At 38.8% G+C, this 13,929-nt stretch overlaps 1 protein-coding gene across 5 annotated transcripts in view; it reads left to right on the top strand.

Moving 5' to 3' along the window:
* MACROH2A1 (macroH2A.1 histone) overlaps window positions 1-13,929 on the top strand; it is a 47,250-nt gene that overhangs the window by 24,635 nt on the left and 8,686 nt on the right. The window contains exons 5-7 of one of the 5 annotated variants that reach the window (XM_068408429.1): window positions 1,272-1,379; window positions 9,370-9,460; window positions 13,302-13,391. In XM_068408429.1, coding sequence (XP_068264530.1) covers window positions 1,272-1,379; window positions 9,370-9,460; window positions 13,302-13,391 — 289 coding nt within the window. Of the gene's footprint in view, window positions 1-1,268; window positions 1,380-7,785; window positions 7,886-9,369; window positions 9,461-13,301; window positions 13,392-13,929 lie in introns of all 5 variants that reach the window. The other 4 variants (XM_068408427.1, XM_068408428.1, XM_068408426.1 and 1 more) reach the window with 4 other exon arrangements.

Genomic DNA, 13,929 nt, shown 5'->3' with positions numbered 1-13,929 from the left:
TAGTTTTGTCTTTTAAAACACTTAGCAGCTGACCTTTCAAGTGCAGTGCTTCTATTAACCATGCACTAATAATTTCCCTAAATCTGGAATTTTTTTTCCCCTGCTTGGTTACAAAAGCAGGAAGTCTGTTGTGGGGTTCTGTTTTTCTTCCACACAATAAACTGTATTGTCTGCTTACTATATTGGTATTTGGCTAACAGTAAACTCCTGGGGAATTGAAATAGGACCCATGAAAATCTAATTTTCAAAACATTTGTGTAAAGCATGGCTACAGCTTCTAGAAGCACCAATATCCCCTTGCATCAGTCATTTGAGTTGCTCAGCCACAGATTTAGTTTATATACTTTGGAAAGGGACAGTAGGAGAACAGTGGCTTGCTTTATATTCCAGGTGTGCTTTTTAACTTCAGCACAGGTATTGCTGAGGCACCAAATATTTATATTAAATCCTAACTAGTAATTTTATTGAAAATATGAAATGATTTTTGGCACCAATTGAGTTTATAAGCACAGCAGTCAATTCACTGTCTTCAGGAAGCATCCTTTTCAAAATGTTCCTAGTTCTCATTTTTATTCAGTAAATCAATTTGTTCCTGAAACCTATCATTTTACTTCAGTAATACAGTTGAAAAAAGGAATGGTAGTTGAGGGGAACTCCCTCTCCCCCTACAGTTTTACTGGAGATGAAGGTGATCATGTTAAACAAGACAGAGAAAATTGTTCAGCCCATTTCCTACTACTAGGCAGGTAGAAAGTAGATGTATCCTTCTGACAGTGGCTCTAAGGATGGCCAGATTCCAAAGCAGTATTTCTAAAAATAAGTTTGTGAAATCTGGTAGCACCTCCCTTCCCAGAGAGAGAAAATTTGTGCTCTGACAAGTCAGTTTTTAGGTTAAAATGAATGTCTGCCCACACATACAAGTTAGATACATCATCTTTTTCCACACAAGCCATTAGAAAGTTGTTAAAAGTTTGGGGCTCTTTATATGTTTTCCTGCAACACTTAAGACAACACTCATCTGAATTGTGCACTGTCCTAGGCAAGAAAAGGCTTATGGAGATATGCAGGGGTTGAGGTAATTTTTCCTGTTGATTCCTCCAGCTGTAATCAGTCACTTTAGTTAGACTAAAAGATAAAATCCAAACGTCAGTGTTTGTACTGGCATTTTATTGCCTGGTAAGCATTTATGGCATGTCATAGATCTTAGTGTTATTAAACGGTGTTTTTCTCTCAGCCTTGAGTTAACTAATTAACTATATTTTTGGAAGAAGAAGCAGGGAGAAGTGAGCAAATCAGCCAGTGCTGACAGTACAACAGAGGGAACTCCTGCAGATGGTTTCACAGTCCTGTCCACCAAAAGCCTGTTCCTTGGCCAGAAGGTATGCTCCTGTGTTTTTATAAATGAATACCTGTATTTCAGTGCTGCTTAGGGAACACCCCCTCCCACCACCCCCTTTTCCCCAAAACGTCTAGGTACAACGGACGTTTCCCCACTGAGCACTTGAGGACGTGTATGATATTAGTTTTTGAACAAAGAAATTCTCTGAAACAACGTTTAGAACATTTTAAAAACACATAAATGAGTCTTCATATGGCTACACAATTAAATACTCAAATAGGAGGAAAGCCTGTGTGCTTGTAATCTGTCTCGCCTTATTCATAAACAGCACAATTGTTACAGCTAAGCTTCTGCCAAAGATGAGATTATTGTAAGAATAAAATATCTTTTTCCAGTGGGCAGCCCACTTCATTGCTGATGTAAATGATTTACAGGTTTTTATCAAAGCCTATTTTAGACATTTGTTCGTAATAGTGATTTTGTGTTTTCTTCTGCTTTGTTATTTACAAAAGTTAATGCTGTGTAATAATGATGCTGTTATGAAAAGCTAGAAGTCAACGATCCTTTTTCCCTGTGAATATGCTTTGGGCCATGGGGTGCTTTAATACAAACACATATCTGCTTAAAGAGAGGATCCATTTGAAGAGGCAATTCATTAAATTAATTTGGTCTTGTATCTTGAAACCTGCCTTTAGTTCATGATACAAAATTTTCTTAAGTAAAACTGCATCTTTCTTCTATCATTCAGTAATCAGATCATTGTGTTGTAAGTCATAAAAGATGAGCCATTGTCCATTGTGGAATGTATCTCCTCTGACTCATTTTTATTTCATACTGAGGTTGTTCCCCATTTATCCTTCCAGTTTATTTGCTAAGTTTAACATGCATGAGAGTAACGTTACTTTTTGCCAGACTTCTGATTTTCCACATTTAATTTTACAGCTAGAGCTAGACTGCTGGTTTGGTAGGTTTTTTTGTTATTTGACTACTGCTAGAGGGGTGGTTTTGAACATATTTTTTAAAAACGTTTTAATTACTAAATTAGAACCCAAAATTTATAAACTACTTCACTGTTTCAAGGAAGCAAGTAACAGCAGACTTTTGGACCTGATTTTGAACTCCTTTTAGTTACCATAGGAAACCTGTAATAGGAGCTAGCCTTGTGTTCCAGCAAGAGTGACCCAGCACATCAATGGGGTGTTGCTGTCAGGCTCGGTGGAGGGGAATCAGGAACTCCAAGACTGCTTTAAGCTGTGGTGAGCAAAGCCAGTGTCTGTTGTAGAGCTTTCCAGTGAGTACTTTGTACTGGGAAATAGACTTTCTGGCTTTCTCATTCACTTGGAGTGAAAAAATTACTGCTATGACATGTCCATCCCCATACTGGTTCATTGTCAGTTAGCCTGGCACATGAGAGGGGCCAGGTGTTAGCCTTTATTTGTAACAGAGGACACATAATTAAAAGAAAAATGAAAAGAAAAATGAAAACCCATTTGTCTCCTATGAGGGAACACTCCAAATGAAATGGATTATTTTCTGAGGGGTAGAGAATGCATAGGTGCTCTTGAGATGTGTCTAGCACAGATTATATTTTGCTTTTGATTCCCTGAGAGAAATTGTCTTTAGAGGCAGTAAATGGTTAGTGTAAAAATCTTAAGAAAAGTAGGCCATGTCTAACAAAGACAAGGATTTTCTGTGTCCTATTACGTGTGAGTCAAAAAAGCATTCTTGCCTTGTTTGAGCTGGTAAATGATATATTAATGTCTTTGTTCTGATTTACCCCCAAAATAGCACATTTAGACCATCCTAAATTCTTTAAGCATTCGTGTTAAGACTGAAAACGTGGGAAGCTTAAAATGAAAAAAAAACTTTCTTTGTGCCATAGTGATCAAAGAGATTTTACTTAGCATAAAAACAGCAAAAAAATGTATTATGCTGGCTTATTCCTAGAAATATTTTCAGACCATTCCCCAGGAATTGTTTTCAATACATGCATTTTCAGTATCATCAAAATAATTTTGATTTTCTTGTGATAAAAAAGGCAAAGGTAAAACTTTCAAGGATGGAATTGGTGGGAGTTGAAGGTGTCCTCTCTCCTAAACTTGAGGTGTGTTTTGCATGGGCCAGGAGGCTCCTGGGTGTGACAGGGTGTCTGCTGCTACGTGCAGGTTTAGCAGACTGCGAGCTCATTGATGGTGGTAGTTGTGAATTATGGAAGTCTCAAATAATTGCTATTTATTTTGGAAATTTACAAACGAAAAATAACAATTATCCATAAAAATTCTAGTAACTTTGAATCGGTTAAATGCTTCTGCTTAGCCATTTCTACATGCAATTGCTGTTTAAAAAGATAATACTGATTTTTAATATATTTATCTAAGTTTAAGTCTGGTGCTTAACAGCAAAACATCTGTTTTGTTATAGTTGTCTTAAATTAGTGCCATTGGTGCCATTAGTATTCATAAATGTAACGCACTAAGAATTTTCTTCACTGGGGATTCTGGACAGTGGTGTTGCAGTTGAATTCCTTAGCCTTGTGCATATTGCTTTTTTCCAAGGTGTGTGAGGGCAGAAGGTGTTTGTCTGTTTGGAGGAGGACCTTTCTTGTCTGCAGCGTAGCCTCACTCTCCTTAAACAGCATTTGGAGGGAAGGAAAAATCTGCTAGTCTCTTGGGTAGGGAGCACAGTGTTTGGGTGGCTCAGCTGGAGGCCTGGAAACCATGGCTCCTGGCTCCTGGCTTTGGCTGGTTCAGAGATGCTGTAAATCACCTCTTCTTTCTCTGGTGCCTTCCCTATTTGCGAAATGGAGATACACTCTTCATGTGGATGGTAGGAAAGCTTAATATGTTAAAACATTTTGAGCTTTTCCATTTGAAAAGCAAAAATACTCATATTAATCACAGTTATTTGATTTTTCTTGAATTTGTAGAGATTTTCAATATACTTTCACGTTCTGTGTGTTCTTAATAAACTACAGTGCAAACACAGAAACCTGAAACCAAAGAACCCAAACAATTGGTATCTTTCAAACCTCCTGTGACATCCTTGAACGCCTTCACAGCGTGTCTCTCTGGTCTGCAAACCCCCTATCTGCTAGATCAGGAAATAATTTAGTAGATGCAGAGAAGGAAGAAAATAATCCTGTTCTTGGTATCATGTCATTCATAAGTGTTTAATGGGAAAAATCTTTTTCTTGGCTCCATGTTTGCAGAAGGGAAAGGGAAGGGTTTCATTTGCAAGAATGGTTCTTCATCCTTCTGATGAATTTAATTTAATTACTGAAAACACAAATGAGAATGTTGCAAACCTGGGTATTGTTCAGTTTTTAAAAAGTACTGTTATTGCATTAAATCTTTAGGAAACTGCTGACATTCAGCTAGAAATTCTTAGAGAAATGGCAAAGCACCCTTCTGTAGAAGTGTAGCAGTGCTACACTAATTAAGTATTAAAATCTAGTTAATAATGTAAATGATTGGGCATCCTACAAGTGACATCCTGATAGAAACACGGTATTCTGCACATCAACTAGTTTGTTTTTCCTGAGACAGTTACGGAGTAGAGGTGGAGTTGTAAGACCTCAAGCCTAAGCATTAGGGTTTGGACTTTCAGAGAGAGCATAGCTTGTTGTCTGCAACAGGCATCTTCAGTTTTCTGTATGAAACTATACCAGAAAAAGTTCCAAGACTTTAAAGGTAATTTTCTCTGAAATAAGAAATGCAAGGCTTGGCTCAGAAACTACTCACGGATGTGCTAAGTGCCATCTGCATTTTATCTAACTCACATTTAATTTAAATGTTACCTAAAGTTATGTCCATCCTTTGTTGCACATGTATATGCAAGTTGTGCCTATTTATTTTTTTAAAGTGGCCCTTTAGGGAATCACTTCTCCTGTCTAATACATGCTTCATACTATTGGGTAGTGAAATTGAGCAAGTACTCAATGGAGGATTTAATTCTGTGGGAAAACTTCTGATTTTTTTTAATTGTTTTTGGCAATCAGATAGCTAACAGTGCGTTGAACAGTAAATGCACAATTTAGCAAAATAATACTTAGTGCCAACACACGCTATCAGTGATGGGCAGCTTTTTAAGCATTTTGTTGTTGCTGTTAAATTGCAACTTTAATTGATATTAAAATAAATCCCATATATGAGTAGGCGCAGAGATAGATTAAAGGAATGAAACCACAATGGTCTGCAGCCAGTAGATCTGGGGCAAAAACTTGGAGAACACAGAATTAGCAAAGCGAGTCACCTATAAAATGAACAAAATATGCTTAGGAACATACTAAAATCTCCACCAAACAGTCTTTTGGTGTGTGCATGTGTTTTGTTGGTTTTTTTATTTCAAAATTCATAAAGTTTCTTTTAACATTTTGGTTTGATTTGTTTTGACTTTTTTTTTTTTTTAAACAGCAGTTGCTTGTAGTCAAACTCAAGACTCAAACTCAAGTATGAATAACTCGCCACGTGTGAAGTATGAAAGGATTCTCAGCTATTTGGAAAACAAGTTTTCCTAGGATTTATTACAAATTCCCCAACAGACCTCTACATAAAACAGGGTTGAATTACACTAAATTTTAGCCAAAATCACCCTGTTTTGAGGGAATGTAGTTTACTCAGGCAACATATGCAAATTATGTGAAATTTCAGGCTTTTAAAAAGAGAAAGAAGGTCAATTCATCTAATCACATGAATGAAATGGAAACAATTTTCTCATAAAACTTGAATATGTGGCTGTTGGCCTCCTTAAATGACCCATTCACTTGTATTGGTTAAATGAATTGGCTCATATTCCCTATCAATAAACTCACATACACAAGGAGAAGATTTGAAGAGTTGAGTTTACAGAACATGGATTACAAATCTAGAGACAAAATTCAGTTTTTTGATGAGATTAATTGCCATGCCTGCTTGTATATGTTATGCTTCATAGGTTGAACCCAGCAGGCTCTGGATTAGAAGGAAAGCCTGGCTTAATGGCAGCTGGCTTTAGGACTTGCAGAAATGAATGAGAGCTTTCTCTTTCATAGTTGCTTTCCACATTGCCTAATCAGCTCCTGCAATGATCATTTTAAATGCATGTTGTGGATAGAAACGTGACTTATGATGTAGATAATGTATTTCCCCATATGAAAGAGTCTGGAAAATTTTTTTGCACTTTAAAGAGTTTTAAGTTTTGGCAGTAGTAAACTTGGTGCATGTGAAACCAGACGTCCCAACGCTGGCTGCGAGGCAGCGATACAAACCCCTGGTGTTACAGCCTTCCCCACGTCCCTGCCAGCGTGCTGCAGGTTTGACTTTGGCCAAGTTTGGCATTAACATCAAATTGCCTCAGATTTCGGAGTTGTTTCTGTGGTGTGGGTCACGTGCTATGATGGGACACCCAAGCTGTCAGTAGTAAGCAAATTGTACTATCGCTTTACACCTCTAAGCACTTCCAAAGAAACTTCCTCACTGGTATGGCATGGCAGGGTCAGTTCATTACCATTGCTGGTCTTTTCACTGACTTCTTATTTTACAAACTGGTTTGTGAGTCCTGCTCAAAGTGTGTTGCTAGAAGTTGAAATCTGCACTTCCTCGTATTTCATTAATTCTTTTTATTTTTTAAGAGCACATAGTGTGGATGTGAGGTTAATCTCTAGATATCTGTGCTCACTTCCTCGCCTTACTGTATGCAGTGAGAAATCCTTCTGATTTTGTAATGATTCAGACAGCAGTTGCAAAGCATGTTTTAAACACGTGGGTGTTAATGAGAGGAGTTAATAGGCGTTAGTGGGTGGGGTTACAATCTCTCTTTTCATAAATGACAAAAGGAAATAAAGCAAATAAAATAAAACCTAGAAGCAATAAGCACATAGTAGTGCCTGCTCGCAGTACCTCACCAGCCATCCACAAAGGCAGCAGAACTGTGCAGCTGAAAACTGACATCCCTGCGATACAGAATGAGGTGACCACTAATGAGGAAAGGAAAAGCAAGGTGTCCCCTTGTTAGGATGGCAGAATCCCTGGAGGCAAGTGTGTGCTTTCTCAAAGACGTGCTCATCTTTGCTGGCTTATGGAAGGAGGAGCAGCAGCTTTTATCCAGTTTCAGTGCTAAACATCCCGTAATTGATGCTTAAGAAATCATTAGGGTGTCCTTCATCTATACTTTGAGGAGAAACATAGCCTCTTATAACGCCAAAATAAGAATCCCAAATAGTGGTCAGCATAAAGCCGAAACAGAGCTTGTTAGTAGGTACATTCACGTCCTCCCAGTGTGAACAATGTTTGAGTCTTGTGTTTGAATTTTTTTTTGGATAATAACCCCCCCTTATGACCTGCCTTTTATTTTGCATATTTGTTTGCAGTGATGCTCTCTCCATCTGTGTTGCAAAGCTCACTTTTCTGCAGCTTCTCTGTGATTTCCCAGCTGTCCTGTTATTTCCCACCTCATGCTTTTCTTTTCAGCTGAACCTTATTCACAGTGAAATCAGTAATTTAGCCGGCTTCGAGGTGGAGGCCATTATCAATCCTACCAATGCTGACATTGACCTTAAAGATGACCTAGGTAAATGGGGCATGGGTTGACACAACTAACGGTCACATGGAAATTATGGAACCCAGAATTTACTCTCTAGGGCTTCATACATTTAATAAGAGCAGAAATTCAAATCGCGCAGGTTCTGTTTTGTTGAAGAACTATATTCAAAAGACTTTTTCACCAAATCTGAACACTTGCAGCTATTGCTAGTCTTCCAAGTTGACTTCAGTTAAAACAAATCATTTAAATTCTTTTCCATAATGATCATATGTGACTGTTAGCTACTTTGGGGGGTTTCTTATTTGGATACTTTGAGGACTAAAATACTTTTTTGTCAGGTTGTGTTCAAAATAAGCAGTTTCTCCATTCTAACTGCAATCTCAGGATTTTTTTCTGATACTCAGAGTAGGCATAAAATTTGTAAAGAGGAATGATGAAATAATCAACTATTCCCAAATCTTTCCTACCTTGATTTCGTGTTTAATTCAGCCAAATATTTTGTTTCCATTATGCTTCAGTTACTCCCTGTCACTTTCACATTCTGCTGAAAACAAATACTGACATTATACCAACACTGAACTTGTAGATACTATCATAGATGGCGCATCGCTTTTGAAGCTTGTCTTGTTCCAGATTGAAAAAAAATTAATTCTTCTTCAGTAAAAGTCTGTTCTTCAGCAAAAGTAAAAGAAAAATTAACTTTTATCTATTATGTACTGCCTTCCCTTCTTATCCTTGCTGTTGTCTTTTTTTAAAACTTCCTTAATGGAATATAACCCATAATTCTTCTACCACTCCATTTCCTATGGGAATGTACATAAGTAATTTAACAAGAGAAAGATTTAAGAAGGCTAATTTTTAAATCAGCCTTTCTCAGAAATATGTCTGTTTTTACATGTGTCTCAGCCGTTCCAACACATGATTAGCAAATATGCCTTACCTTTAAAATACAAGAGCAATCATGTATATTTTTTAAGCAAGTTCATGACAACCCCACGTGCAAATACGTGGTTTCCTCCGTATGAAGGAGACTGTCATTTTAGAAACAAAATAATGAATCGCTATACATACAAGGACTAGTGCCTGTCAGCTTATTGATGCTGACAAAATGGAGAAACTAGTTATTTTGTTTGGCTTGATGATCCTGAATTTCTTTTTTTAAGCAGATTCCATATTTTAGTATCATGCTCTGTGGGGAACTGGTTGTTCTAGGTTTCTACAAAGTGAAACGGGGTGTTAGCTGATTTTAAAACTTTGGAAATGATCTTGTGTGATTGCTCTGACTTGTCATTTTAAAATTTATTTGATCATGTCATACTCAAGATTCCTCCTCCTGTTCCCTACACCCCTTTCTCTACACACACCTGCACACACAACTCAGCATACTCCTTTGGCGCAAGGTTTGGAGATGTAAAGGTAGGAAAATATGGACGTTGGTACATGTGTAAATGTAGAGCCTGTGCTGGGTCTCTGTCCAACGTGGTTGATATACATCTGTTTACCTGTTGTAGTTGCAAGTTGTACAGGCTGACATTGCCACGATCGACAGTGATGCTGTCGTTCACCCGACAAACTCTGACTTCTACACCGGTGGTGAAGTAGGTAATGGAAAGTTCAGTGCTGCGGAGTTTGTATGTGTGTGCATGGTCAATCAGCAGCCACAAGCTTGTTGTAGCTATGCAGATTTGCATTCATTTCTCACTTCCAGCAGTCCTGACTGATAATGAAATGAGTAATTGCCAACCCAGTAGGCATTTTTGATTTTTATCACCGAATCAGGCTTTCAGAAGTAACAATAGAATGCACCAAAATTTGAAGTGCAGGAACAGTACGTTCAATACAGGCATGTGACCAAGGCAAAGGAATTACCGCATTGTTTGTTTGACATGTGAAATGCCTGTCTTGAATAGGGTTTGAGTCTTGATCTTTAGATTTCTAACCAGTTCCAGTGCACCCTCTCCATGCCAAGTTTCAGATGTTCACATCTGACATGCTGGATCCAGCCCATCTGTATTTTCTGAACTCTTTAAGATTTAGTTTTTCATATTTTACCTTACAGACCGATTACCTTCACAGCCCTGCTCAGCGGTCCCCACGCTCACAAGCACACAGCTAGGGACATTATACGCTTTTCAGGCAGTTAGTTGTCTAAGGCACACCGATGAGAGAAGGCATGATAGCAAACATGACAGACATCTTAATTCAGTATCTTAAGTGTCCCCTGAGTAACTCTTATTGTAGTAATACCCCTCTCTGCGTACAGTATTTTGAAGGGTTTCATAAAAGGGTAGCAGTACTTGAATGGATCTGCCTTGGTAATTTGAGAAGGCAAATCAGAATTTGGGCTGAACACAGAAGGTGCTGGTAAGGGTGATGACCCACCATGCTTAAAAAAAAAGTCACCTGATCCCAGCCTCTGTTCTACATCTCATCTTAACCTCATTATCGCTGTGCAAGTGGTCTCCCTCCGCGCCTGAGGCCCCGTTTCACTATGGGCTTGGAGGGACACGCGTCCTGCTGCAGAGCTGGCATGTCCTACACCACCTGCTTTTCTGAAGGGGCTTTTCTGACTAACACGCAGGCGAACGTAGCTCTGTGGAGCCTGTTGGGCAGAACAGCTGGGACTTGGCTGGCCAAACATTATGCAGAGACATTAAAAGTGTCATAATACCCAGTATCTGAAGAATATGCTTCTAAAGTCTGGCAGACTCGTGGAGCTAACGTGCTTGTCTCCTACCCTTTGACAAAGAAATGCTTTGCCACCCTACAAAGAAAATTGTCCCTCGAAGCTGTACTGCTCATTCCTTAGTGTAGGTGCCTGTTGCCTCTGACTGCTGTAAGGAAGAATAGAAGTGCACAAATGCTTAGCTTCCAATGATTAACTTTTACCCATCGAAATTTTTTTTTTTTTAATTTTTGTTGTTTTTTTTCCCTAACAATTTAAATGTACTGGGGGCTTATCCTGAGAATTTTAGAGCCTAAATTTCTGCTAACGCTGTTTTCAACACTGATACCAATGCCTGCTTGGAAAGCATGAGATAATGATCTTATTCTCATGGGAGTGACACATATTTATGCCTGTGAGCAAATAAGCTGCTAACCTTGAAGCTGTGAAGCAAGACTTCCATCAAGAAACTTGCTAATGTAGTGGAAAGTGGTTAAATATAGCATGTCCTTTCCCAGATGAAGCTAATTTACAACATTGTTCTGGAATATAGTTTCAATATAAACCCTCACTATTAATCAGAAGGAGGATGTAATTGAGAAGTAAATGCAGAAAACTTCACCAATTCTTACCAAGTAAGACTTTTGCTCTTCTTTGTACCAGAACTGCAAAGAGAGAGCTCGGTGAAATAAACTGACAGGGTTGTTCATTGCTTTTAATTATAAATTAATTCCCAGTAGAAGGGAAAAAGCTGATCCTTCTGGATTGAATTAAACCAAACTAGGCTAAATTCCATTAAATGTACGACAGCTTTGCAATGGCAAAGAAATGACCTACTTAATAGATCTTTTCTGTTCCTAGGTTCTGCACAAGGCTTAATTATGTTTCCCCTTGAAACAACAGAAATTAAGGATTATGAATGGTCCTGGGTTTTAGGACTGATCTGAGTTCATGGACTCAAGGGGAGTATAACTGGAATATATACAAATATAAATAGGAATGATATGGAAATACATACCATGAGAATATAACTAGAATGGCAGGCTGTTTCTTGCCCTCCCCATTCCTTCTCAGAGGGATTTTATAAGACCCTGGTGTCAGCCACGTCCGCGAGGCTGGTTCAGCAAAGGGCACTGTGCATTTCCCAGCACCTCAGTTCGGGGTGGATCTCCTTTCCTAGCACGCTCTCCTGAGACACCTTGCTGCCACAAATAAAGCCATTGCTGTCTTTTGTAAGAGATTTCTAAGATGGTGCCTTCCACTCGGTTGTACAGGGATGGGTAACTTTGACTTTCAGAAAATTCTTAGTGAGGAGTTTGTCTGGAGAAACTTAAGACTGAAGTATTTATATAAAAAAGCTTAAATGAGCACAAAGAGCAAATTACACTCTGGCCTACACAGTCTGACCTTGCAAGGCAGCTTTTGGCAAAGGTCCATTGTGAATTGGTTATGAAAAAAGCAAAAGAGAAGGCATACGTTTCTTAATTGTCCTCAGCTTTTGTACCCCAAAACAATAAACTGCCAACAGCAAAATAGAGGCAGGCTCACAAAGTTTTTGGATGAGCAAACAAATGCATTGTTTTCCGCTTTTAGTCTTCATTTTGGAAGAAATTTAGCAATGGTGTCAAAACAAAAGCATTTGCTGTCCTCTTAGTTCTTAGAGCTGTAGCTCTGTCTAGTAACCTGAATCTTGGAGGAGGGGCTCTGCTTCCTCGAGCATACAGTATGTGCACTTCCATCAGAAAATGCATTTTTTCTTTCTTCATCAGTGAAAAGTAAGGGGTTTCACCAAATAAGTGTCTAGATCTGTAGAGATCCTAGTTCTGAAATTTTGGAAATCAGTTTTCAATTATCTCAAATCAGAGCCTTTATGATATCACTGCTTTTTACTTATCTACCTTTAGAATTAATATGCACAGTGCAAAATGATGTGGGATGCTTATGTAGTTAGGAAAATGCTTTCTTGGGCTGTTTTTTTTTTATATTAATATTTAAAACTAGAGCTGCAAAATAAGATCTAAACCATTTAGTGATGGACTGCCTTTGTAAACAGCATACCTTTTGGTTGCCCTGAAACACTGCACAGCTCTTCTCCTCCCAGAATGACTTTATCCAGCTCCTTAGCTGTAGTTAGAGCAGTTCATTGGAGGAATATGTTCCTTAGAGATTCTCCTTATTTCTGAGGCTCTTCCTCTTGGTTAAAGGTGGCTCAACAAGCTGGGCAGTTACCAAGTAAAGCAGCCCGCTGCACTCACGAGACTGTTTCATTCCTGGTGCCACCTGTTGGGGTCAGGGACCAAGATCAGGTGAGTTTCAAATTCTTATTGTGGCAAATGGCTCTTTAAAACAATTTGTAAGAGAGAGGGGAAATGAATCTCAGGGGAAGGAGTTATGAACCTTCAACCACTCTTGAACTAGCACATTCTCCTGGAACATTTCACACTAACAGGTGCTCATGGTAAGGAAGGAGGTAGGGATGTCATGTCAGATGTTTGACATTAAAATCGGAGTCTGAGAATGTTAGCAAGGGATCCCGATGTGAGGTTTTTGGGTTCTTAGGGTTGTCTTTTTTGGTTTTTTCTTTCTGTTGTTGTTGTTGTTGTTTTTAATGACTAGCTAATTCTGAAGTCCCAAAAGGTTTAGATCTTACTTTGCAGTCCCCAAAACAATGTTTGGGCAGAAAACTCGAGAGTGATGTAATAAAAAATAATGCTGAGTCACATGTCTGCTGTGGAAAACCTGGGATCGGAGGAGTTAAAATAACAATTCTCTGTTCAGGGAGCACTTTGGAAAAGAAAGGCGGCAAGGAGTTTGTGGAAGCTGTCATTGAGCTTCGCAAAAAGAACGGGCCGTTGGACATAGCTGGAGGTGAGGTTCTGCGCTTCGGGAACCTGCAGACAGCACATGTGGGCACGGGTTTGCTGTCTGCGGCAGGCGCTGCAGCCAAGCTCCTGCTAGTGCAGCGCTTGGGTTCGTGCTGCCTGCAGACAGCTTTTATGGGTTACGTGGTATTTGTATTTTCCAAAGTTAAAATACACACGTTGCATCTTAAGTAACCTTTACCAAAGCACCTGGGAATGGTGTAGTGGTGTAATATTACAAGTAATAGCAGACTACTCACAGGTACGTGCCTACACAATGAATGTTGGTTATTAAGGGCATGGTTAAAAGCAATTAATGAGATGCTTGCTTTTCAGAACAGTCGAGTCCAGCTCTGTTAAACATCTGCTTTGCTGAAATGCCGCTGACTTTCACTGAACTTAAGCACGTCCTTAAAGTTAAGCATCTGCTTGGGTACTTTCCTTAATCAGTGCCAAAATCATCACTATAAAAGCTTACGACTTTTTGATGCCTAGTTATCAAAATTTATGTAATATCTGAGAAAAATCTACTATATGAGTGATAA

This window comes from Nyctibius grandis, chromosome 10 (genome assembly GCF_013368605.1).
Source record: "Nyctibius grandis isolate bNycGra1 chromosome 10, bNycGra1.pri, whole genome shotgun sequence".
Taxonomy (NCBI): Eukaryota; Metazoa; Chordata; class Aves; order Nyctibiiformes; family Nyctibiidae; genus Nyctibius; species Nyctibius grandis.
The sequence above is the reverse complement of the archived record's forward strand: the minus strand, read 5'-3'. Positions and strand labels throughout refer to the sequence as shown.